Source organism: Beta vulgaris, chromosome 7 (assembly GCF_026745355.1).
Source record: "Beta vulgaris subsp. vulgaris cultivar EL10 chromosome 7, EL10.2, whole genome shotgun sequence".
In the NCBI taxonomy this organism is placed as follows: Eukaryota; Viridiplantae; Streptophyta; class Magnoliopsida; order Caryophyllales; family Amaranthaceae; genus Beta; species Beta vulgaris.
In genome coordinates, this window is record NC_079208.1 from 3,885,212 (window position 1) to 3,912,680 (window position 27,469).

Sequence of the window (27,469 nt, forward strand, 5' to 3'; positions counted from 1 at the left end):
CTAAAAACGGACAAAGAAAATACATGATAGGCAGTACAAGAAAAATAATAGCAACACTAACATCATTATCCTATAGGCATCTTTCAAAAACTAAATTCTGGTCCTGCATTTCAATTCCATCGAAATCTTAAAGACATCTCCATTCTACCATGGAGGCAAACCACAAGGTCCTGATGGGCTAGTTAGGAAAGTCGCGGTAGAGGAACGACAGACTGAGAAACACATTAATTCACCCCCTTGAGCCTAAGCAAACCTTTCTTTCAAGGTAGAAAGTAACAACAGTTATATGTCGAATAAGAGTTTAATATGGAACAAAAATGAGACATAATTGCAGCATATACAGAAGTTTATTACATTGGCATGACAAATTTCCAGGTACATGATGCCTTGCAAAATAAGTCCCTCAGTATCTTATTTTATCTATATGACTATATCTCAATTGCAGGATGTACAAAACTATTAGATGGAATCATTCTATATCTATCTGTTGTGGAGCTTCTTCTTCTGTATTAGGTCCTATGTTGTCAATTTCTTGTTCTGTGATTCCAGAAGCTTCGACTGTCTTATTTATCCATTCCTTAAGGGGCTCTTCATTTAAGTCAAGCTTGAGAAGGCCTGCGAACATTCCACCCATGAATGCCACGGGTTCCTGAAAGAAGTACAAGAGATTAAGGTTTAGATTGTTCTAAACAGCTGAAGTCACAATTACAATAAAACATCCTAATTTTTCTGCATGGACATAGAAATAATAGCCATAATTTAATTCTTAAGATCAGTTTTACGCAAATACGGACAGCAAAGCAGTTTTGAAGAACTGCAATTTGTTATGGGCATCATGCTTCCGAAAGCACACCCTCTTCGATGTGAAACTATATACAGTCCAAAGTGAAAGAACTTATCTCATATTTTATTCACAAAAAAGACATAAAATTCATAATAAAAAAAACATATAGTAAACAAAGATAGTAGTATAGTACACAACATGGATGTATACTGAGAAGAACATTAACCGAGAGCATTACACATATCATGTTCCCGAATGTGTAGTCTAGCCGTTGAGCCACATCATGATCATTTCAGAACTTGTATCCTAGCCAAAGGTAACAAATCCGCACCAAGCAAGCACGGTGTTATGGAAAGCAGAGACTAAAAGTTAAATAGGCATAGATTCCAAAAAAGCTGATTCAAAATCAAAGCATGACAATTTGCTGCGCAGTATTTACTTATACCAGGACGCTGAACCTGATTCAACCCTGAACTGTGAACAGCTCCATTCGGGACCCCTAACATTACCCCGTCAGAGTAAGGGTGCTTGTGAGGGGATTTCAGGGTCGGGGGGGGGGAGGTTTGTTGTTGTTGGTGGTGTTCGTATTGGTGAGTGTTATACCTCTCAGGCTTTCAGCAGAAACCCCATAAACGTAAACACCATTAAGCATAATCTATTTCGGATATGCACAAACCCCATGAATATTTAGTTATATGCCACTTCTTTGTGTCCCAAACCCGAATATTCACTCTCTGAATGCCTCCTGGCTCCATTAATAGAGTTTGCTAAAGCAAAACTGAAACAGAATTCCATCAAAAAAGGTCTTACAGCTGTAGTCTTACACTAAATACAATACTCAAAAGAAAGAGGGATTCCAGACCTTTGGCTTACAGGGATCTTATCAGATATGTAATCCAAGCTACAGTTTTGTTTTATAGAAAACTTTACCTGATGATTATGCTTGCATAGTCCAAAATAAACAAACATTAAAAAGACAGCAGAGCTCAGTCCACTTTGCACCGCTAAGTTAAATGATTCCATAACAATTGGTCAACTGCAATGGGCTAAACTCATCCTTTCACAAATTCATTGTGTTGCTCAACTGCAATGAGAATGATTCCATAACAATTGGTCAACTGCAATGGGCTAAACTCATCCTTTCACAAATTCATTGTATTGCTCAACTGCAATGAGCTAGATAATGTCTCCTTAAACTGTCTTTTTATTTGTTGCGAAGTAGTAAGGTAGTGCTTGTTTTCGAATTTCCAAAAAGAGCGTTCGAAATAGCTTCTCCTCGATTGTAAAGTTTACTTCACTTACATCTGCTCCCTCCCATCCCCCAAATTCTGATGCAAACAAGACTACATGAGCCTCTTAAAAATGGTTTTTTTTTAAAAAGTATATATAATTAAGAGCGTGGATTGATAGAGAGGTGATGATAATTGATACGATATTATGGTTGACCGAGTAACTTTTTAGCTCAGGCCTTCATGTTGTTTCGATCCTTCAGGAACAACACTAAGAACTTGTAACTTTAAAAATCATAAGTAAGAAAAATCATAAGCATCATCCAATCCAAGATTATTTTAGTTTCATCTTTCATGACAAGGAGTAAGTAAGAATTACAAAGTCAAGCTTAATAAGATAACTGTATACTGTCAGATATTGAGATCTGATGACACTTTATCTTCCACCTTCTAACTGCTAAGCCACTAGGAAGCTTGAAATGCCATTAACGAGGTTAAAAATCAGAAATCACCAACTGGCCACTAATTTCAAAATTCCTCTCTTGCAGGCTCCAGAATCCTTATCTAGGGTAACCAGCAAGGCAAACTTCCAACCATAATCAAGGTAATAACAAGATTAAAAGCATGGAGCTCAACTAGAGTCAACAAATAAGTCGACGACTTCAGTCCAGCAAGCAACACTATTATTCTATAGCTACACTATGGCCGATGCTACTTCAGATGATCTTTTCAGAGTGATTTGGAGTAGGAAGAGTCATCACTCTTAATCACATTTACATTTCAGAAAAAAAATACACAAATCAAGTTTTTTATTCTCAATTTTATCACAAGTTCACAACTCTTATTGGCTTCAGCAAACTCATAGAAAATTGAAATAACATGTTGCAAAAACAGGCGGATATTCCAATTATCCAGTCGCAACAGCAAGCAAACTTTTACTCAAAATTTCATACTCTTTAATATTATTAACCCAAGATTTAATCCAAGAAATTGTTCTTTTAACATATTGACAAATAAGTAACATCAACAATAAGCATATGCACTAATATAAAACACTAAGCAAAAAAATAACATCTACCAAATGAAATTGAAAAATCAAGAAAAAAAATGAAGTAATAACTTAATTGAATGAAAAGAAAAGTAGTTTAACCTTGATTGCTTCCTTAAGAATTCGTTCTTCAGATGGATTGAAGAAGAAAGCTTTAATAGAAGGTTTTTTTGGCAATCTTCGACTAGTTAGCGACGTCTGAGAATTTTTGGCGACATATTTTGGAAACCACTGCAATTATCAAAGTAGTTAAGAGAAAAGAAAGTAATTAGGTAAATAAAAAAGAGAGGAGAAAGCTTAAAAATTCAACAGATGAAGTGAGAGATTTTAGTAGAAGCTTACCAATGGGCAGATTGGAGGAGAATTGAGCAGGAGATTCGACATTTTTCGCCAACACGCTGCAAGTCTATGATGATTGTAAATTGGTAACGACAAATCCTAATCTTACCGGAAAATTGAAAGAGGAATGAGAGTCATTGGCCTTGTTTAGCAACCACCTATTGCATAGGTGGGGATAGTGGTCGATTGTATTAGCTGATTGCAGTTTAAAAGTAGCTAGCTGTAAAATTAGCTGTTTGAAGTAGAAGTATTGGATAATATTATACGTAGAGGAATAATATTATATTGTAAAGGGTAAAATAGTACTTTCATAGTTATAGGTCTGTATTGTAAACACTATATATTGAATGCCAGATTAACCTACAACAGGTTAACACAATTATTCTCACACTTGTACAAGAAGTATTTGGTAATAATAGTTGTTCACAAAATTATAACCGGTAACTAATAGGTAAAATATTATTGTAGCTTTTGACAAAAGTTATTCAGAAGCTAATAATCTCAAAAGTTAAAAGCAGCCTCCAAACGACAATGTGAGAAATGACTTGATCTTCAGCTCAAAAGAAGAAGCAAGTCGAGCAGGGTTGCGGGGTGCAACGCGTTGTCCAACAGGTTTTCCTTCACTTGCTGTTGCGAGGCTCGTCGCGAGGTGCGACGTTTGTCGCGGGGTGCGACGCGGGTCACGGAGCCTGCTGCACGCGAAGGGGATTTCGCTCAGTTTTTCCTCGACAATTTAGGGCTTGTATTTTAGACTCCATATGAATATGTTAACTCATATTTAGATTAAATAACCACAAATATTAGAGAGAAAGATTAGCTTAAACACAATAGAGAAGATTAGAGAGATATTTGAGATTCAATTGCATACAATTGAATCTTGCCTATTATAATTTGTAATCGTCTCATTCATAGTGAAAGAATCGTTTTCCCTTGCCTTGAGGACATAGCTATCACATTGATAGTGAACCTCGTTAAATCTTGTGTGTTCTTTATTTGTTTTCTTGTATTCTTGTGTGTGTGCTTGGTTGTTGTACATTCTTGTTTTGGTTAATTAAACGCTTCCGCTATTAGTACATAAGATGTTTATTCTTTTGTGCAAGCTAAGTGTTAGTACATAAGATGTTTATCTTTTATGCAAGCTAAGTGTTAATACATAAGATGTTTATTTTTTGTGTTATACATGAGCTGCTAATATCAATTATTATTGATTTTATCGTGGATCGTGTTTTGTATTGCTAATCACATTGTAACTCACTAATAATTATGATCGTTTTATGGGATACACGGTAGTCTTTGTAATATGACGGTCCAGGATTTTATAGTTTGCAATAAACTTATTATAATTTTGATGGTATGGATATGTGGTCAATGATTTTATAATTTGAACTTTTTAAAAAAAACCTATAGTACAACTTATTGTATGATTAATGCGTCCCTTGGTAAACTTTAAGTTTAATATTATAATCTGTTAAGACTTTTCTTTTAATTTGGGTTTACGAAGAGAGTACAACATGTTCATTTAAATAGTTGTAATACCTTAAGTAGTACCTAAAATATCAGCTTCTTGCTATAAATTTATTTCTTAATTAGTGCCAAAATATATGATTAGTAACTCAAATACCAAATCTAGGGGATATGAATTTTTAATTAGTTTCTAAATTACTGTATTTAGGGGATATGATTTCTTTAATTAGTGCCTAAAATATCGGATTTAGGAGAGATATTTTTGTTGGCAGTTTTATGATGCATAAGTAATTACTAATTAATAGCAATCGATTTCTAAAAATTTAGTTGATTTACATTCCATAACAGAGAACTTTCTTAAATAACTTTCCAAATATATGCCTAAAAAAAGTAATGCATAACAGAAATATTTAGAAACAAATACACGTGGCAAAAAATTGTAAAAGATATTACAAAGGATTGACACATCAACAATTCAATTTGCTCTTGACACATAAGCAAATCCTTATTACTTTATAGTATTATATAGATTGATGATAATAATAGGTTTTAATAATATAATATGTTTTCGTCTCTTTGCGTAATGATAACGGCAGACTTCATTTCTTCAGGAAGCATTGTGCACTTTCAATTGATGATGTGTATAGGCCAGAGATGCTTATGGATGATAATAATATGTTTTATGATTGAGATGGTTGCGAATGATAATCTAGTTAAAATTGTGTGACTTTATGGTGGATTGCTTTTAAGTTATAACTTTTAGTTATTTTATGTTTATGAGGATTTTACATGTGGAACTTATAGTTACTATCGTATTTTATATGTGAAATTTATTGTGGAACTTTTAGTTATTATCATATTTTATATGTTTGTTTAAATCAAATTGCATTAAATGTATATGTGCCTATGTAGAATGAATGAAGATTTGGTGCTACAAAGTTTGACGCATATAACATTACATGAGTAGTTTAGGAGATTGACAACCAAAGTTGAACGAATACCTTTGCATTTGAGGGGGAGAATCGAAACATCATTTCATACATAGGATCTTGATTGTTGACAGACCATCATAACTTTGTAAAGAACAACTTCAACTAAGGGCCTGTTCTCTTCGGCATAAAACAGCTGAACTGAACTGAATTTATTGAAGCTGAGCTGAACTGAACTTATTGGAGCTGAACTGAACTGAACTGAATTGAATTAAATTAAACTGAATGTTATAAATATATAAATAATATTTCAAACAATAATAATATAAATATTAAATAATAATTATAATGATAAGTAATAATAATGAATAATAATAATTATAATAATAATAGTATTTTGAATATTTGTAAATGATAGTTATAGATAAATAATATTAATAATCATAAATTATTAATAATAATAATTAATGATAATAATGATAATTAATAATAATTATTTTATATTATTTGTATTAATATAATAATACTTGATGATGATATATAATAACAATAATATCTAAGAAGTAAATTAATATTACTATTTTAATAATTAGATTTAATAATATAAAAATATTTAGTAATAAAATAATGATTGGGTCTGACCGCGAAAATTACATCATAAATTGTCTTGATGAGATTTGATTGGTTTGTGGGCTAAAAAAAGTGGATTTATTTGTGCTTTGACCTAAACCATGTTCCTCCTAATAATAATAGTAATAATAATGAGTAAAGATATAATAAACAAAATAATATATAGAAACAACAATAATAATAATACTACTTAATAGTAATGATATATATTTAAATAATAATAATATATAATAATAATAATAAGAGTAATTAGTAAAATAAATTATACCAACATAATAATAATATTTAACAAAATGGTTATAAAAGAATGGAGCTGAACTGAACTGATCTGAACTGATTGGAGCTGAACTGATTGGAGCTGAACTGAACTGAAAATAAGCTGGGGAGAACAGGCCCTAAGTAGAGAAATATTTGTAAGTCTTGCTAATATGTTTAGAGCACAACAACTCATAGTAGATGGTAGTAATGGTAATGGTAATGGTAATGGTAATGGTAATGATAATATTAATATGATAAAATAATCGTAATTATAATAATAATAATAATAATAATAATCATTATTTTATTATCAAAGAGATAAATTAGGAACTGAATAAAACTGATTGGAATCGAGGCTCCATTTGGTTGGATGTAAAACATTTTATATGAAAAATTCAATTGTGAAGCTAATTTTTTTTTGTTTGGTTCAATTTTAAAAAGTTATGGAAAAGAGAAAAATAGAAGGGGAAGGGAGAGGATGGATAAGAGGAGAGTAAAAGGTTGCTAAGGAGAAGGGACAAAAATGTATTTTCCCTTCTTTTCTAAAGAAAAATAATTTTCACCTATAGCTACTTTGATAGAAAACTTGTTTTACACCCCTTAACATACCAAACAACGGAAAATGAGAGGAAAAAGAAAACTATTTTTCATGGAAAATGTTTTACACACTGCCAAACGGAGCCTTAATCCAAACTGAACTGAAAATAAAATAGAGACAACTAACTAGGTCTGTTCTGTTTGGAATAAAACAGCTGAACTGAACTCAATTGAATTGAATTAAATTGAATTGAATTAAACTGAACTGAATTAATTGAAAGTAATAAATATATAAATAATATTTAAACAATAATAATATGAATATTAAATAATATATAATAATGATAAGTTAATAATAATGAATAATAATAATAGTATTTTGGATATTTTTAAATGATAGTTATGAATAAATGATATTAATAATCATAAATTAATAATAATAACAATAATAATTAATGATAATAATGATAATTAATAATAAGTATTTTATATTATTTGTATTAATATATTGATTCTTGATGATGATTATATAATAACAATAATATATAGGAAGTAAATAAATATTACTATTTTAATAATTAAATTTAATAATATAATAATATTTAGTAATAAAAATAATGATTGGGTCGGACCGCGCAAAATTGCATCATAGACCGTTGTGACGCCATTTGATTGGTTTATGGGCTAAAAAAGGTGGGTTTATTTGTGCTCTTGACCTAAACCATGTTCCTTCTAATAATAATGAGTAAAGCTATAATAAATAAAATAATATATAAAAAAATAATAATAATACTTATGATATAAAAATAAATAATAATAATAATAATAAGGAAAAATTGTCAAGAATAAGTCAACCTTTGCGTTGACCGCTTTTGACAAGTCAACCTTCATTTATTCCAGTAGCAAGTAAAGCTTGTGCATGAATTAGCTTTTAACGAGTTTTTTACTTATGACCTGAACAACCCCTACAATTTTGTTCAGTTTTAAGTTTCTACGAACTTTTATAAAATTCAAGCAGTGCAAATATGTTCTAGAGAACATTTAATGAGTTTTAGAATACACACCTGTTAAAACTGAACAAATTGTAGGGGTTGTTCAGGTCATAAGTAAAAAAAACTTATTAAAAGCTAATTCATGTACAAGCTTTACTTGCTACTGGAATAAATGAAGGTTGACTTGTTAAAAGCGGTCAACGCAAAGGTTGACTTATTCTTGACAATTTTTCCTAATAATAATAGTAATTAGTAAATTAATTAGACCAACACAATAATAATATTTAACAAAATAAATATAAAAGAATGGAACTAAACTGAACTCAAAATAAGTTGGGGAGAACATGCCCTGAAAATAATAATCGTATCTATAATCTACTTCCTTCGTCCCAAATATAGTTCCCATTTTTCTTTTTTCATGGTAATTTATGCAAGTAGAATATGAGAGGGATAGTAAAAATATTTTGTTTATTTAAATAAATATTGTATGGAAAAAGATGATTTTAGGAGAGAGAATGGAGAATAATTGGTGAAAGAACATCAATTGTAACATTTTGGTTGAATAAACAAAGGAAAAAACAAAATTCAATAAGCAAATAAATTATGTGACACGGTTTTTCTAGACAAATTACGGAAAAATGTGGAACTAAATGTGGAAATGAGAACTATATTTTGGGACACACAAAATGTAAATGGGAACTATATTTTGGGACGAAGGGAGTATATGATAATATTTAGAGTCATAACAAATTTTCGATACAAAATAAGTTATTATAAACTCGTCCATTCAAATTTTTTCTTTTTAAATCTTTTGGAGTCTTATATTTTCGGGTATTTTGCATCAAAAGAAAAATCTTAAACTTGGTACACGCGCAAATTCAATTTCTTTAGCAAAAATTATTAAAAGAGATGGTCTAATTTTAATATAAAAGTAGACCTAGTTACTAAATGGATTAAATTAGTCATCGGAAGAAACTAACCTAATTACTATTGGGCTAATTTTCTTTTTAATATTGGGCTTATCATTGCCTATTTTTAATTTTAAAGTAGTCAGTCTTTTACACGACAAACTCTTTCTTTAGAACCCTAGAACCACTTCACTAAAAAAAAAAAAAAAAAAAACCTTCAGAACCTCTCATACGCAAATTAGTCGCTCATACGCTAATTCCAAAGCTCGAATTGCAGGTTGTTGTTTTGTTCCTTAGATGAATCTACTTGTTTTGTTGCGGATTTTGGTGTGGAATTGCGATTTTTAAGATCTACTTGATGTGATCATTCATGAGATTGGTTTTATGCGGTTGTTATTGTTTGTTCTATGAATTCAACTTGTTTTTTCTTTATCTCATATATGTTATTTCATGTTTTTAGGGTGGATAATTTACATGCTATAGACTTATGATTCGAATGAATTTCTGGTATAACTTGTTAATTCATTATCAGATCAATTTTTCAAGTGTTGTGTCTGGAAATCAGGGATTAATGACCTGTGATCCCCGGGCCCAGGGCGGCCGCTCCTCCTGCCCTGGCTCAGGGAGGGGCCTGTGTCTCAGTTCTGATTCATTTGTAGGCATTACTACTACAACAACAACTAAGCCTTATTCCCAAGGTGATTTGGGGTCGGCTAACATGAATCGTCAACTGGAATCGTGATCACAGAAGATGGCATCGTCAAGAGTGATATTTTTTTTTTTTTTTTTTTTTTTTTTTTTTTTTGAAAACAAGGTTTACACCAAAAAGATGTATTATCGTGAATTAATTGCTAGATTTTGTTATCGAATCCTGGTACTATACTAATCTAAGAAAATAATTGTGCTCAATGTGTATAATTTGAGATTGAAAAAGACTAAGTATGCATGATTTGGTTAACTAAAAGAAGCCAACAGTGATTTCACAAAAACTATGGAAAGGTCTAATCTGGGTTTGATTCTAATGTGGAATTTGCATGTGCTAGAGTTTAGTAGTGGCATGTAGTTCGTGCTGTATAATTCTCTGTCTGCGGTTGCATTTCGCCGTTTCCGCTTTCTAGAGCTTCTGATTTGTCAATAGCATGCTGAAGAGTAAGGAGTTTGCTGAACTTTTCTTTTTGCAACCCTGCTATGGCTCTTATGTCCTTTTTTCGTGCTGTTTCTGATTTAGCAGAGTATTTTTCTTTCGACCTTAGCTCATTTTGATTGGCTTTTTTCCGCTTCAGGGTTGATAACTACATTGTAAAGATGGTGCAGTATAACCTTAAAAAAATAACTGTTGTTCCCAATGGGAAGGAAATGATAGACATAGTACTATCTCGAACTCAACGACAAACCCCAACAGTTGTTCATAAAGGTTATGCAATCTCTCGCCTTTGGCAGTTTTATATGAGGAAAGTGAAATATACACAGCAGAATTATCAGGAGAAGCTGTCAGCCATTATTGATGAGTTCCCTAGGCTTGACGATATCCACCCCTTTTATGGTGATCTCCTTCATGTTCTCTACAACAAGGATCATTACAAACTTGCCCTTGGGCAAGTAAATACTGCAAGAAATTTGATTTCAAAGATTGCCAAGGATTATGTTAAGCTGTTGAAGTATGGTGATTCGCTATACAGATGTAAGTGTCTTAAGGTTGCTGCTCTTGGTCGAATGTGCACAGTGATTAAGCGAATCAGCCCGAGTTTGGCTTATCTTGAGCAAGTTAGGCAACACATGGCTAGGTTGCCTTCCATCGATCCAAATACAAGAACTATATTGATATGTGGTTATCCTAATGTTGGGAAGAGCTCATTCATGAACAAGATCACTAGGGCTGATGTAGAAGTGCAGCCCTATGCATTTACAACGAAGTCTCTCTTTGTGGGTCATACCAATTATAAGTATTTGAGGTATCAAGTGATCGATACCCCAGGGATTTTGGACCGACCATTTGAAGATAGAAATATTATTGAGATGTGCAGCATCACTGCTCTGGCTCATCTACGAGCTGCAGTCCTCTTCTTCTTGGATATTTCTGGATCATGTGGATATACGATTGCACAACAAGCCGCCCTCTTTCACAGTATTAAATCTCTTTTCATGAATAAACCATTGATCATAGTGTGTAACAAAACAGATCTACAGTCATTTGATGGTGTTCCTGAGGAAGATAAGAAACTGGTCATGGAAATGAAATCTGAGGCTCTGAAAACATTGGTAGGCCAGGGAGGCGAGGCAACTAATGAAGAGGGAGTACTTCTAACCATGAGTACTTTGACGGAGGAAGGGGTTATTGCAGTGAAGAATGCGGCATGTGATAGGTTATTAGATCAGAGGGTTGAACTGAAGATGAAGTCTAAGAAGATAAATGACTGTTTGAACCGCTTCCATGTTGCAATGCCAAATCCCCGAGACCATAAGGAAAGACCACCTTGCATACCTCCAGGGGTTCTCGAAGCCATGGCTAAGGAAGTAGTGGATAAGGCAGAGAAAGAAAAGAGGATAACTGAAAGGGATCTGGAGGATGAGAATGGTGGTGCCGGTGTTTACTCTGCTAGCTTGAAGAAGCATTACATCTTAGCAGATGATGAATGGAAGGAGGATATTATGCCTGAATTTCTTGATGGGCACAATGTTTACGACTTTGTTGATCCTGATATACTGCACAGGCTTGAAGAATTGGATGAAGAAGGGATACGTCTTGCAGATGAGGCTGAAGAAGAGTTTGAGATGGATGGCGAACAATTAACACCAGCAGAGAGAGAAGCACTGGCAGAAATCAGGAGAAAGAAAAGCATGCTCATCCAAGAACACAGGATGAAGAAGACTGTTGGAGGTAACAGACCTATTGTACCAAGGAAGTTTGATAAAGATAAGAAGTTTACATCTGAGAGGATGGGTAGGCAGTTAACAAAATTGGGTCTAGACCCATCTGCAGCCATCGATAGAGCTCGCAGCAAATCAAGGGGTCGAAAGAGGCTGCGGTCACCTGAAGTGGGAGAAGGTGATGCCATGGATATGGATGGCGCGCAATTAAACAAGAAACTACGAGCTATGTCTCGATCTAGGTCCAAGTCTAGGTCAAAATCACGGCCACCAAACGAAGTCGTTCCAGGGGAAGGATTAAAGGACTCTGCCCAAAAAGGTAAAGCTATTCATCTTGCTAAGAGATCTTCCAAGAAGAGGAACAAGAATGCACACAAGGGAGAAGGAGACAGAGTCATTCCTACTCTGAAACCTAAACATTTATACTCTGGGAAGCGATCCACTGGTAAAACCGACCGGCGTTAAGTCGTTTCAGGTCTTTGCTAAGTTCCAATTTTGGTCTGTTTATCACCTAAAATTCAGGTTTTTTGTGCTATTTTATTTTATTTGAATGCGTATCACAAATATTTTACATCAATGCACTTTAGTGTATCAACCCAGATTAGCTGTTGCCAAAAAAAAAACCCCAGATTACCATTTGGCTTCAGATGCCTATCATGATCATGCTATTATGGTGTTATTTTTTATAATAATTGCTGTCTTCTTGCAAAGTTGATGAGAATCCAACACTTCTGGTGGGCAAATTGCTAAATGCTAACTATGAGCTTGTAGATTATGTTCTCAGTAACCCCATAATAATATGGAAACATCACTCAATATTTTTTTGTAAAACGAGTGAACGACATTCACCATTTGAATGATCTCAAGTTAATGACTCAAGATTGTTAGTAAACCCATCATCTTGGAGACCGTGTATATAAGAAATAAACATTATATTATCGGATGGAGGGAGTATTAGCTAGTTAGCTTCAAATCCAACAATAAATGCAAAGTTCAAAACTTCTAATGAGAAGTAAAAGCAATAAAAAGAGACAAAAAATTTACGTGGTTTGATAAACCTTGACCTACATCCACAAGCAAGAACCTTGGAGTTTTTCTTTAGTCTCTCTAACGGAGGAAGTACAATGGAGAAGAAGAGAGTGAGAAGGAGAGAAAGGGAATTCTATCTAGGAGTTACTTTGAATCTTAGGGTTTTCAAATGACTTTAAGATGCCTTATATATGACCTCCTAAAGTTTACAAAGTGACCTAGTACAAAACCAAACAAATGTGGATTTAAATCGCGAAACATGAAAACAGGGTCAGATAGCCCGATCTAGCTAACGGCCCGCCCGCCCGAGCCACAAAAGCCCCAAAGTTCCTACCTCGCATCACCCGTGGAACCACGTGACAGGGGAAACCCCGACTGGGCAGGATCGCCCGCCCGGGCTACTGGAAATGAGCAAAGATGGCCAAAAAAGGGTTGTGTGCCACGTGCTGACTATGCGCGGCCGCGCCTGTCCGACTGCTCTACCCCCTCATCTCTCCTTCTTCCACAACAAATCAAGGCACAAATATAAATCAAACATAATGAATGACAATATAACTTCGAGATTCTTAAAATTAAGGACCCATTTATAGCTGTTGATATTTCTATGTATGAGTTTACTCGTGAGGACATGTGACTAGGGGTGTTAGTTAGTGAACTTAGCTGACTCGCAAACTATTCGAACTCAGCTCGAAATTTTCTACAACCGAGCATCGCAAAGCTTGATTTGAAAAGTTCATGATCAGCAGGTTCGAAATATGTTTTAGCTATATTATTTTTCATATTATAGAAATTAAATTAAAAGTTATACTTAAATTGTGCACAATACTTGTAAAAACTCAAAGTAAGTAGTGTAAAGCTATTTATAAAATATATGTAATATAATTTTATTTTAACTCTAGTTGAATTCTAAGGTAAATTAAACAAGAAAACTTAAACTCGAAAAAGCTCGAGACTAAACTCAGGTTCGAGTAAAGTGGCACGATCCGTTTGAGCAACTCAGAGGTTCGATCTCGTTTCGGCTCGTTAACACCCCTACATGTGACCATCAACACATTTCATACAACAACTTGACGCCCTGCCCAAGCAAACTGACGAATTTGTCTGTTATTAAAATATGTAGTTTCTAGTTTTCTTTCAAACTATTTGGATTTAAAAACATATATCTTTAAACAATAACAAATAATTGTTTGACTACAATAGAAAAAGGAGAGGAAGTTTAATTAATGATTTTTTAAAATAGTCTTTTTGATTGGTTGATAGTTAATTAGTTGCATCATACTCCCTCTGTTTTTTTTTATTGTTCTCACTTAGAATCTTGGCACTATTCATACTTAGAGAGAATCTTCTCAATTTTTTTAAATTTATAAGAAAAAATATAGTCATGTGGGATCTTGTTTGATTCGTCTCAATTAGTACATTATTAATATTCAATCGTTATAATTTTTACTAATATATAATAAAAGATATTTAAGTTCAAAAATATGCGTTGGGAGATGTGCACATGAAAGTGAGAAAGATAAAAAAAAACAGAGGGAGTATAAGACTAGCCTTATATGCACTATGTATGCTGTGCGTGCAAAATTGTTATAAATAAATTAATTAGTATCATGATTACATCTATTATTAGTTTGAGGCTTTGAGTAAGAACGTGGATACTCGCTAGATTAATATATATATTTTTTTGATCCATATGAGCCACGAAGGCAGTACAAAGTACAAAGAAGGGGAGGGGGGATTCGAACCTGTGACCTATAGTTCACAGTACCTCAATCTTAACCACTAGGCCAAGACATCCTTGGTTTCGCTAGATTAATATATGAAGAGGGAGAAAATCATGATAGTTTCCTATAGTGTTCTTGAATCATTCTTTTCCATATAATAGCAAAAAATTAAAAAAAAAATCGGTTGAGGATTGTAGAAGCTGATAACTTGGGCAGTTTTGTTTGTTTTACCTTTTAAATAAGGAAGTAGTTAGTTTTCTTTTTATTTTATTTCTAGGTGTCCCATCCTTGTTATAGAATAGAGATATTACAAAGATCACTTAAGATATTTCTGGAGAGAAATAGATCAAACAACGATACTAAGAAGAACAATTAACAACAATAGTATTAGGAGTAACCAATGAACAACAATCAACACGAGTTTTGTGTGTTTGATCGCATGATTAACAAGCCAATAAAATCTAAGACAAGTAAACCAAATAGGAGACGTAAGCAAGTAACCCTAACAATTATAAGTAAACCCTAGTATATTAATAAGTAACCCTTAATATATTAATTAGTAAGCTCGAAATATAATAGCTAACCATATATATGAACTGAATGCACCATCAACTAATGGTGTGACTGGTTGCACATATAAATTTGCAAACAATAATACTACTACTAAAAAAAATAAAAATAAAAAAGCTTTTTTTGTCCATATGAGTTACGAAGGCAGTACCAAGTAAAAAGAATGAGAAGGGGTTTCGAACCTGTGACCTACTGTTCACAACACCTCAATCTACTCGCTAGATTAATATCATAAGAGGGAGAAAATCATGTTAGTTTACTATATTGTTGTTGTTGCAATTATTCTAATCCATATAATAAGAAAAAAAAATAAAGTAAAAATCGATTGAGGATTATAGAAGTCGATAACTTGGGCAATATTATTTTTTTGATAACCTTTTAACAAAGGAAGTAGTTAGTTTTCTTTTTTTATTTCTCGGTGTCCCATCCTTGTTACCTTATAAAATAGAAATAATGCAGTACAAAGTACAAATAAGAATTGGGATTCGATTATGTGACCTATCGTTTACAGCATCGCAATCTTAACCAGTAGGCCAAGACATCCTTAATATAATAAATAAGTGAATAATCTGCGGCACCAAAAAAAAAATAAAAAATAAATCTCTATTATATAAGGGAAGGGGGGGAGCAATGGTGTCCTCTTTTGAAATGCCTATTTTGGCCCCCTTCCCTTTCTAAATTACAAAAGGAATGTCAAAATCAAAATCGACACTCAAAGAAAACTAGCGAAAATTAATTTACAACACTCACTCACAAATCACTTAAAAGAAGAAACTTTACAAATCACTCATACAATTGAAAAATCATGTTATAAAAATCACGCAAATCACTCAAATAATCGGGAAACTTTATTAAAACTTAAAATTAATATACAAACTAAAACTAATAACCTAGAACGTCAATATATACAAAAACATTTACAAAAATTTACTTACAAATCACTATTCTCAAGAACCATTCACAATTAATGGTGGATCATGATAAAAATAGAGGTGTATTTGTAGTGAAATCATAATTTAGAAGTTAGACAGCGAAAAAAATTATTTACTTTTTTATAGTGTTTAGAATTTAGTATTGTACTTAATTCAAAAATTAACTAAAAAATTATAATATTAGAAATCATAAATAAATTCAATAAAATTTCTATTTTGTCCATAGAATTTAACTTTGAAAAGTAAAAAAAAAGACAAAAATAATGGTGAGAGATTTAAGTGACAAAAACTAAACCAATCAAATTTTGCAACTAAAAACAATTATACTTCATATGTCTAATGTTCAAATTTTGACTCTTATGCCGAAGAAAATCGAGTTTCTGTTTCGAAAAAAATTCAAACACGCATCGCGTGCAAAAAATTCTAGTAAATAAATAAGTGATTAAGCGCCCACATCATCCTTTGTTAATGTGTGACTAGCACACGTAAAATTAATTACGTCCCTTCCAAACAAAAAAAATAAAAACAAACATGCCTTGGGGCCAGGTTTTCCAATTTATATGTTTGTTATTTAGATAATCTACACGAAACTTGGGGAGAGGTTTTACCCTAATAACAGTTTTAAGAAAATATATCCAACACGTATGACGTAACCGTAGAGCATACTCCACGCAATTTCATAGTACAAATACAACCTATAACCTGCAACATTTCATACCATAACAGTTTCTAAATATATTTGAAGAGTGAAATTATCAAATTGAAGATGCAGATTTTCGTGAAAACTCTCACAGGTAAAACCATCACTCTAGAGGTTGAAACTAGCGATTCCATCAACAATGTCAAGGCCAAAATCAGTGACAAAGAAGGTTTGTCTTGGCTTTTACACTCTAATTTTATTTTCTATTTCTTTTCATGTTAAGTCGAAAATAATATATATTTTCGTTTTAATCGCAAAATGTGTTTTTTTTTATGTCATTTCTACTACGCACTTAAATAATGGTTATGTAAAAATTGATTTATTGACAGCATGAATCTAACATGATCCTTGTATTAATATTATTTTATATATTTAGTAAAATATACAAAGTATAATTTAAGGTTGATAAGTTTGGTATATGAAAAAATAACTATATGTTGCAACGAAGAACATGTTTGGTTAATTGATTCAACATTTTTGGCTGTAGAAAATGGAATCAAAATACCTGCTTCATATTATCTTTTCTTTTGTTTGATTCAACCACTCCATAATCCATTACGATTATTTAATGGTAATGGAGCCGTCTTAAAAATTTGGGCCCTAAATATAAAAATATTATGCATAAATCGTAATATTATAAATAATATATTCAACAAAGTATATCATTTTTAAACTATTTTTAACAAAATAAAGTTTTGGGTTGAACAATATGGCTAAAAAACATTGAATTTAAGATGTTTGGGCCCTCTAAAAGCGAGAACTTATGTTGTTGGCCGTTTTTACATGCCCTATTAGACTGTTTAGTATAATTGCCTTTCTCCCTACCTTTCCCTCTTTAAGTAACATTTTTTCTTGAATAGTAAAATTAATTCATTAATAAAAAGTCATACGACATCTACATAAGCAATCGAATCAAACAAATACATAAGTTGAATCAAACAAAAATTTCCTTCATAAAAACTACGATCGTCAAACAAATCTTGCAATGTGGAACGTCTCCCGCTTATATCGCTGGAAAATACAGCCTTGTTGGAGAGACAATCTAACGATCCCTTGTAGTCGTGAGGATGATTTCCGTCGGTATTCGAAAAATTGATAACCTTTGTGATCCCATGCACATAATTCTTCACCAACAAAATAATTTCACGGCAATCCATTAGATCTAGTATCCCGGATTGTAACCTGTAGAAATTCCCCTTCTAAAAAAGGAGAAAAACCCTGTCTTTCGAATGAGGTCGAAAAACCCTGTCTTTCGAAGGAGATCGAAAAATCTTTTCTTACGAAGGAGATCGAAAACCCTTTCTTTCGAGGGAGAAATCGTTATTGGAAACCTAAAAACAAATAAAAAAACAAAGGTGGGGGCTTTCCAACGGTAAAAACCGATGGAAACCCCTTTAAAAATCAACAATGGAGGCTAGGGTTTTTGAAAGTAGAGAGGAGAGAGAGGAGAGAGAAAAAAAAATGTGTTCTATTTTATGTCAAGTTTTCCTCTTTAAGTAACATAATACATTTGTTGGTGGTAATGATTTTCTTTCTCTTTCAAAAGTTTGAACCAAATAACCAAACGTCTAATAAAGCATAAAGGTAACAATTTTTGTTATCGTTCCACCCCTCTTATATTCTATATTTTCATTCCGTGACTTGAAAACACATGCTCTTAATACTAAAAGTTTTTTCTCACAATTATCACCTATAGTTCTCCTACTTATGTTTATGTGCATGATTTTGACTAGGAATTCCCTCGGACCAACAGCGTCTGATATTCGCCGGAAAGCAACTCGAAGATGACCGTACTCTTGCCGATTACAACATTCAAAAAGGTGCTTTTTTTTTATTTTTATGTAATCTATCTTTATATATGTTCTAAGTTGTTATTTTCTTGATTTTACCATATTTAATTTGTTGGTATGAGAGTGTTTTTAGTCTTTGCTTTTATATTGCTGATTTTTGTTTATATTTAATGGTGTTTACAGAATCTACTATTCACCTTGTGCTGAGGCTTAGAGGAGGAGGATATGGAAGATTGAGCTATGCTCCGAGTGCATTGGCTTTGGCTCAAAAATACAACCAACACAAGAAGATTTGCCGCAAGTATGTTTTCCATATCATTCACCTCATCTTATATGTGCTTAATCACATAATACTTACCTGTTATTCAGGGGTGATTCTTGGCACATGCAATCACGGCCATGGATTAGGGTTTCCAAAATATAAGGGTCTCAAAATATATTTATTTTTTAATGGTTTGAAGATTAGACAAAAGAAAAACAGTACATTTGGATCAGTAGTAAAAGTGTAAGAGAAGGAACAATGAGAACATCAAATTAGTCAAAATTTTGTTGTTTAAACTTTTGAAGATAGTTGCCATAACAAGCTGTAAATACGAATCTATACTTCTATTTTTTTTTGAACTACGAATGAAGGGCCTTATTAAGGAAATTGTATAGGACCCCCATTATTTTTGCCCATATATTCCCCGCCTTTGCTGTTATTTTACTTCTTGATATAATGCTTTTGACAACGCAAATTTTTTTTTTTTTTTTGGGACACAATAAGTCAATAACTAACAAGTTACCCTCAATTAGGTCCAATAGGTGGACGAATTTGTTATGTTGTACTAATACATTATCATTTACTAATATGCCGTCGCAATATCTAAACAAATTTTTAGTGGTGAGTTGTAATTATTTCGAGTGGTATAAGTTCATGCATTGTTAACTACCTTGATTCAGAACTGATGTGAGACTGGATCAAATCTTGTTTACCTCATTAGTTTTTGTTATTGGCTTATACATCTAAAAGTAACTAATTGTTATTGCAAAAAGAAGTTACAACTTTTGAATGTATAAATAAATCCAAACTAATTCAAAGCTACAAGAGCAGTCAATATCATCCAAATTATATTATACTCCTTGATAATTAAAGTATATATCATAAGTGAATTTGCCAAGGGGATACATCTTATTTAGATACAAAGTGCTCTTTTAATTTAATTGATGCATGAATGTTATATTCAGTAAAAATTTGATGATTAGAAGTTAGTTTCCTTAAATTGCTTTGATAAAAGGCAGCATTAAAGTGTAGTTTAATTAGAAATTATATTATAACAAATAACATTTAATCAGACAATAAACGACAATATATATTTTGGATGTGCAATTGGTTTATTAATTTTTTTAATGTGGATTAGTACTCGCTCCTTTGATTATGTAAAATTCTTCCTATTTTCATGTTAGAAAAAATAAGTTCTTCCTAATTCTACTTTTTCATGTTTACCAAGACACGTTTTATATCACTAATCTTTAATTATTGCATATTCTTAATGTATTCATTGAATTTTATTTTTTTGAGGGAATGTATTCATTGAATTTAATGAAACAAGATCCACCATAACTATTTTTTTTCTCTTACATTAGAAAGAATTTAGAAGAATTTATTTTCTTTTTAGATAAAATGTAGGCTTTTCTTAATCAACAAAGGACCATACACTACACATAGCATATCTACTAGGCCAAGCTCAAATAGACACCTACAGTTACCCAAAGTTTACAAACCAAAACTCAAAACACCAAATACAAATCACAAAAATCAAGCATGAATAGCGCCAAGATTTTATGGAACGAAGAAAGTATATATTGATATCATTGTATGCATATTGATGTTTGTTGAAAAACAAATATGATACCCAGGTGCTATGCTCGCTTGCCTCTGAGGGCTACAAACTGCCGGAAGAAGAAATGTGGACATAGCAATGAGGTATTAATTAATATTAATTTGATTATATGAGTTGGTATATCATAGTTAAGTTTTGTATTATTTCAGTTAGTTATGTTAGTTATGTAACTTGTTGTATATAAGATACAAAACTATGGTATATCATAGTTCAGTTTTAATCATGGTTTATTCTGTCAATTCTAATGATGATATTTAACTTTATGCAGCTAAGGCTTAAGAAGATCTTTCAGGCTAAGGGTGGTGTATGAACATGCTTGGAATCTTTGCAATTCTTTTCAGTGGGATATATGAACAAGAGTTAGTTAAGAGTGAAGTTTATTTTAGTATGATACAATTTAGTTTTTGGAATAAAGAAGCATATGTTTCATCAAAATTATATGCATTATATATTTTAGTATTTCCTTTAAGTTTGGATGATGATGATGATGATGATTTTTTTTTCTGCAAAATTTAATTTGCCTCGTCGTAGGGGTTATCTTATGCTATGTTGATGACTTGATGGATTGGATGAGATTTAGTTTCAAATTTGCTTGCCGTGATTGAGCTTGTCTAAAGTTGAACCTTTGTTGAGTTAAGATCGAATTGATCTTGAGTAACTCCTGAATCAGATCGGTTTTTACTATCAAACTAGTATTTAGGCTCGGGCGATGCCCCGGATTTTCTCTTTGCTACAATTTATTAGTTAAATAAGTATTATCATCCTTATTTAAAAAAGTCATCTTATTCATTATATGTATTTCAAACGTTTTCCATTCATATGTCATCATTAATTTTGATTACAAAATCAATAATGGTATGGTGGAGTAATGGTTGAATTTCTTACTTTCATACTTGAGGTTGTGGGTTTGAATCTTTACATAAACAATTCTTCCTTTTTTTACTATATGAGAAAGACGTGTATAGAATGTTATTGGATGAGGGAGGGTGACACGTGGCACATATACCTTCTTAGGAACGTCTTTTTATTATATTAGTACTAGCCTTTTGTGCACGCGATGCGTGCGATGATATTTTTAGGCTTAATACTAAGTAGTAAACAAACTAAAAATGCAAGTTAGTATTTAAGTTCACCTCCATTTTGTGAATAAGATTCTTCCATGTTCTTTTTATGTTGTTATTCATTTTTGTGATTTTGAATAATTTTTTGTTTTTCAAGTCTTATATGCGTATGTTCTTTTATAATCAGTGGTACTATGATATTCTTTACAAAATATCGTCATGTTCTTTTTTTTTTGGTTTTATTCATTTTTGTAATTTATAATAGTTTTTGATATGGATTTCAGTAATTTCTCTATGATCCCAAAATTATAACCGAAAAGTATAATACAATTTCATTTTTTTTCCTTATCTAACTTATTCTAAATTCTAAATTCTAATTTCATCAAAAATTGATATTTAAGAATTTTCATCATTTTAATTTTTCTCCTTTTCTAAATGTTCACACTTTGAGTTTAAATCATATTTGAAAGGAATTTTCTTACACAATTTAATTACGCATGAAATGGTCATTTTTAATTTTTCTCCTTTTTCTAAATTTGAACACTTTGAGTTTCAATTATAGGTGAAATGAAATTTCAAAATTTTCATACACAATCTGATTTCGCATGAAATGGTTTTCGCAAATTAATGTAAATTTTTTTTTTCTGAAAATGGATTTTTGCAAAAGTTGTTCGCAAAAAGGTTTGATATTGTTTTGTTTTTCAAAATTTATTTCTGAACATGGATATTTTGCAAAAGTTTTGGGCAAAACTTTTATATTGGAATTTTAAAAAAAAGAACTAATTTTCTAACTTTTTCATCAGTGTCATAAATGAATCAAATTTTATAAACATCTTGTTTTCTGATTTTATATAAAAATGAATCAAATTTAAGTCTAATTATATAAAAACCCTTTTCAACTAATTGCTATTATCTCCATTTTTTCAACTACATAACAATCAACTAATGTATAACTTTAATTTGAAGATTAAAAGAATTATGTACCTATTTGAAAGTTCGCAAATCGCCAATGGACGAATGTGTGATATCACTGTCAAAATCTTATGTTTTTCTCAAATTTGTGTTTATAGGTAATTTTTGTGAGTATGTAATTGTAAATGGTTATTAAGAACAATGATTTGTAAGTGAATTTTGTGAATGTTTTTGTATGTATCGACGTCCTAGTATATTAGTTTTAGTTTGTAAGTTAATTTTTAGTTTTTGTAAAGTTTCCTGATCATTTGAGTGGTTTGCGTGATTTTTACAACGTGATTTTCTCAATTCTATGAGTGATTTGTAAAGTTTCCTCATATAAGTGATTTTTGAGTGATTGTTGAAAATTAATTTCCGGTGGCTTTGTTTGACCCCCATTTGGTATTGAGATTCCTTTTGTAATTTAGAAAGGAAAGGGGGGCAAAATAGTCAGTTCAAAAAAGGACACCGCTGCTCCCCCTTCCCTTATGTAATAGAGATAGATAATATAAGCTGTTGAGGAAAATAATAATAAGTCAAATTTTTTTAATATGGCTGACCAAACTAAAGTTGACAAATATGAATAAAACCGCTCCCCCTTTTCCTTCATTCCTCAACCATATATATATTTACATCATATTCCCAAAACCGAACGCATTGGTTTAGGAAAAGATAAGTACTAACCAGAAAAGATAAGTACTAACCACATTTAGGATAATCAATAATATATACGATAATTTCCTAAATATATCTTAACACCCCATCTCAGGATGGAGCATGTAGATCACGAATGTTCATCTTATCTAAAAACAAAATCAAATTGTGCCTTCCCTAACGCCTTGATAAATATGTCTGCTAGTTGAACTTTCATAGAGACATATGATGGTCTAATTACTCCTTCCTTGATCTCATCCTAAATACATGTTTCGTCCTCTCGCTCGTGAAAAACGGGATTGTCAACGATATGAAGAGCCGACTGACTATTACAAAACATACTCATACCTTGCTTATGCTCCACTCCCAAGTCTCGTAGAAGTTGCTTTAACCATTTCAACTCACAAGTCAAAGCTGCCATAGACCTATACTCAACCTCTACGGAACTCTGAGATACCATATGTTGCTTTTTAGTCTTCCACGACATAGGTGATGTACCAAGCAAAACAAACCATCTAGTTAATGATCGTCGAGTCAAAGGACAGCTAGCCCAATCGGAATCACACCATCCTTCCAATTGCAAAGCACAATCTGATCTCAATAAAATACCTTGACCCGAACACTTCTTTAAATATCTCACTACCCTTATTAGTGTCGCCTCCCAGTGTTCTTCTCTGGGAGATCGCATAAACTGAGACAAATATGTACTAAGTAGGCCAAATTGGACCTTGTAACCGCCAAGTATATCAAAAGCCCGATCAAGCGCCTATACTTCTCTCCGTCTAACAATTCCTTCCCCCTTGCCAGAGCTAACTTGTGATTTTGCTCCGTCGGAAAGTCTGCAGGCTTGGCTCCTAACAACCCTGTTTCAGAAATAATATCCAACGTATACTTCTATTGACATACACAGAAACCGTGCTTACTCCGTGTTACTTCTAACCCCAGGAAATATTTCAGAGCCCCTAAATCTTTCATTTTAAAACAGTAACACAAATATGATTTAAAACATTCCATTGCAAAAGTACTATTTCCAGCAATTATCATATCATCAACATAAATCAACCCACACAATCAATCCACCCTTCGACGACGTGAACTATGAATAGTCTGAATATGATTGTTTAAAACCATATTTTTTTCAGAGTTGTGCACAATTTCTCAAACCAACATCGAGGAGCCTGTTTCAAACCCTACAATGATTTTCTCATCCTGCAAACTTTATCTGAATTATTTTTGTGAAAACCAGGTGGTACCTTCATATAAATCTCCTCTTCCAAATACCCATGCAAGATGACATTATGTACATCCATTTGATGTACATCCCAATTTTTAACTGCAGCTACTGCTAAAAAAGTACGTACAGTTGACATTTTAGCCACTGCAGCAAATGTTTCATTGTAATCAATGCCTTCTTCTTGGTGATTACCAAGACAAACTAACCTTGCTTTCAATCATAATAAGTTACCTACTTCACCCCTCTTCTCGGTATACACCCATTTACTTCCAAGGGATTTCTTCCTTGCCGGAAGTGTCTCCAAGGTCCAAGTGCCCTGATCTTCTAATGCCTTGATTTTGGATGCCATCGCATCCCTCCATCCGTCGTGTTTCATTGCTTCCTTAAAAGTCCTCGAAACACGAGTCTTTGTTACTGCATCAATATAATTTCTATATTGCGAAGAAAAGTGATCATAATTAAAATATGTTATAGCGGATAAGGAGTACATGAAGATAGTGCTATCGTGGATGAGGACAATGATGAGACTTTATTTTTTCTTATAGTATGCATAACACAATCACGGAGCTTCGTCGAAGGATACTTTATTCGCTTTCCACGACCCATATCTTCATCACCCAAAACAATTTGCATACACTCCTGTGCTGCAATGGCAGCCTCAACTGCTGTAGTTGGCTGTTGTCCCCCAGCAAGTGCTGGAAAACCAGTGGGAGAAGCAGCATCGTCTGCTAGAATACTTATTCTGTAATGATATCCATAATTATTTTATGAATACCTATTCTGTAAATACCTTTATTGCAGTACTATTATGACATTGGTCCAACCTATTCTCGGGAGAAAATTGATGAACTTAGGGAGTTGTGGATTACATATGTCGGAGATTAACACGAAGGACATATGATGAATGAGTTATAACTTCTCGCCTATTTTTTTTTTACCTTAATTCATTTTTGAACCTACATTATATTTTTGGATTTGGATATTAATATCATGTGGATGTGGCTAGGCTAGATTTGATCTTGTTTATGATTTAGATTAATATTGATATGTATATATAGTAGTTTTTTAAATTTAGAATTATGAATATTGACTAATTATTTTGTGATATAAAAAATTTTGTGGGTATCATATTCAATTTGTTGGTTTGTAAGATCCTATGGGTTGAGTATTATACAACAGGTATTGTACGGACTTGTTGAGCTGTTGCAATCTGGTCATAATTGAGAATTTGATTATTAAAAAAAAAAACAAATATCATAGATAACGGTTATAGGTAAAATATGTTATATATATGATAAGAAAACATAACAGTTACTCAAGATAGGTGTTAAATTTTCCTTCTTTCAATTTGTCATATATAAATAGCAAATATAACGCTTATTTACAAAATATGTTATCTAGCGGTATAACGTGTATTATAAATGATTGTTATGTTTTCTCTCCCAAACATAACACTTTGATCAGGTGTTATATGTTTACTTTATTGCTCTTTTTTGTAGTAGTGTGACTAAGAAAAATACGACATGACATGTTTTTAATGCAAAAGTGACATAAAATTAGATAATTTAATCAATTGTCATATTATTCAAATTTGATATTTTATTTTATTTTATTTTTGATATTCTTGAGAAAATCCAAAATCAACATGATTATAAACACGGATAGAGAATATAGTTAGGATAATATTTTCTCATCAGTTTAGGATATATTTGTATAATCCAAATATAATTTGAATTCCTAATTCGTCAAGTATTATTGTTTTGTCAAACACTATATATATGGATGAATAACTAACAATACTCCATCCATCACTCTCTCTCACCTCTTTCGATCTACCACATATTAGGGTTTTCTCTTTCTCTCTCTATCTCCAAAAAAGAAAGAAAAAACTCTCATTCTTCTCCTTCAATAATGGCTGCCACAACAGTGAGGATGATCACTTTGAAATCCTCCGATGGAGAGAAGTTCGAAGTCGAAGAATCCGTTGCTCTTGAATGTGAAACCATCAAACTGATGATCGAAGATGATTGCGCCGACACCGCGATTCCTCTCCCTAATGTCACTGCAAAGATCCTCTCGAAGGTGATTGAGTACTGTAAGAAACACGTTGAATCTTCTGCTGCTGCAAAGTCTTGTTCTACTGAAGATAGTTGTTCTTCTACTGCTAACAGTTCTACTAATGAAGAACTAAAAATATGGGATAAAGAGTTTGTTAAAGTTGATCAAAAAACACTCTTTAATCTTATCTTGGCGGCTAACTACTTGAACATCAGGAGTTTGCTAGATTTAACCTGCCAAACTGTGTCTGACATTATCAAAGACAAGACTCCAGAGGAGGTTAGGAAGATGTTCAACATCAAGAACGACTTCACCCCGGAAGAAGAAGAAGCAATTAGGAGGGAAAATCAATGGGCTTTTGGTCAGTAAATTAAACCTGTGCTTCAAGGGATTTCTCTACAATAATGTCTATAGGAATAGGAAGTTTAATTTGTTAATTGATATTATTAAGAGTTGTTTTTTTGTGTTAGTTCACTACTAGTAAAGAATGTCCATTTAACGTAGTTGTACTTGTTTTTTATGCTAATACATTATGCTTTCGTTATTATAAGATCTAATCGTTATTATAAGAATTTAAGTATTTTTCATGTATGCACTGTGCACAATTTAGTAAGGTAGGAAAGATTTCTGATAGAGTATAAACCTATTACTCTAATCATCTTCTAACGTGATAGGGTGATAGAGTATAAAACTATTATAATACTGGGATTCTGGAGAGAAATAGATCAAACATTGATACTAAGAAGAGCAATTAACAACAATTGACCACAACAGTATCAGGAGTAACCAACGAACAATATAATCAACACGAGTTTTATGTTTGGTTAAATGATCAACAAACCAATAAAATCTACGACACGTAACCTAAATAGGAGACATAAGTAAGTTATCCTAACTATT

At 32.3% G+C, this 27,469-nt stretch overlaps 4 protein-coding genes across 4 annotated transcripts; 3 read left to right on the forward strand and 1 right to left on the reverse strand.

The window, feature by feature from the left end:
- Positions 1–307: 307 nt before the first annotated feature.
- On the reverse strand, positions 308–3,590 carry LOC104898335 (UPF0426 protein At1g28150, chloroplastic). The gene is made up of 3 exons (XM_010685393.4): positions 3,404–3,590; positions 3,164–3,292; positions 308–649 (listed from the first exon to the last, which is right to left on the reverse strand). The coding sequence occupies exons 1-3, from the start codon at positions 3,443–3,445 to the stop codon at positions 470–472; spliced, it is 351 nt and encodes a 116-aa protein (XP_010683695.2). The 5' UTR covers positions 3,446–3,590; the 3' UTR covers positions 308–469.
- Positions 3,591–9,076: 5,486 nt separating this feature from the next.
- On the forward strand, positions 9,077–12,632 carry LOC104898336 (nucleolar GTP-binding protein 1). The gene is made up of 2 exons (XM_048647896.2): positions 9,077–9,395; positions 10,402–12,632. The coding sequence occupies exon 2, from the start codon at positions 10,424–10,426 to the stop codon at positions 12,449–12,451; it is 2,028 nt and encodes a 675-aa protein (XP_048503853.1). The 5' UTR covers positions 9,077–9,395; positions 10,402–10,423; the 3' UTR covers positions 12,452–12,632.
- Positions 12,633–16,858: 4,226 nt separating this feature from the next.
- On the forward strand, positions 16,859–21,080 carry LOC104898337 (ubiquitin). The gene is made up of 5 exons (XM_010685395.4): positions 16,859–17,107; positions 18,672–18,758; positions 18,912–19,029; positions 20,628–20,694; positions 20,880–21,080. The coding sequence occupies exons 1-5, from the start codon at positions 17,005–17,007 to the stop codon at positions 20,919–20,921; spliced, it is 417 nt and encodes a 138-aa protein (XP_010683697.1). The 5' UTR covers positions 16,859–17,004; the 3' UTR covers positions 20,922–21,080.
- A 5,258-nt stretch (positions 21,081–26,338) lies between these two features.
- LOC104898338 (SKP1-like protein 1B) lies at positions 26,339–27,004 on the forward strand. Its single transcript, XM_010685396.3, has one exon. The coding sequence runs from the start codon at positions 26,423–26,425 to the stop codon at positions 26,936–26,938; it is 516 nt and encodes a 171-aa protein (XP_010683698.2). The 5' UTR covers positions 26,339–26,422; the 3' UTR covers positions 26,939–27,004.
- Positions 27,005–27,469: the final 465 nt, after the last annotated feature.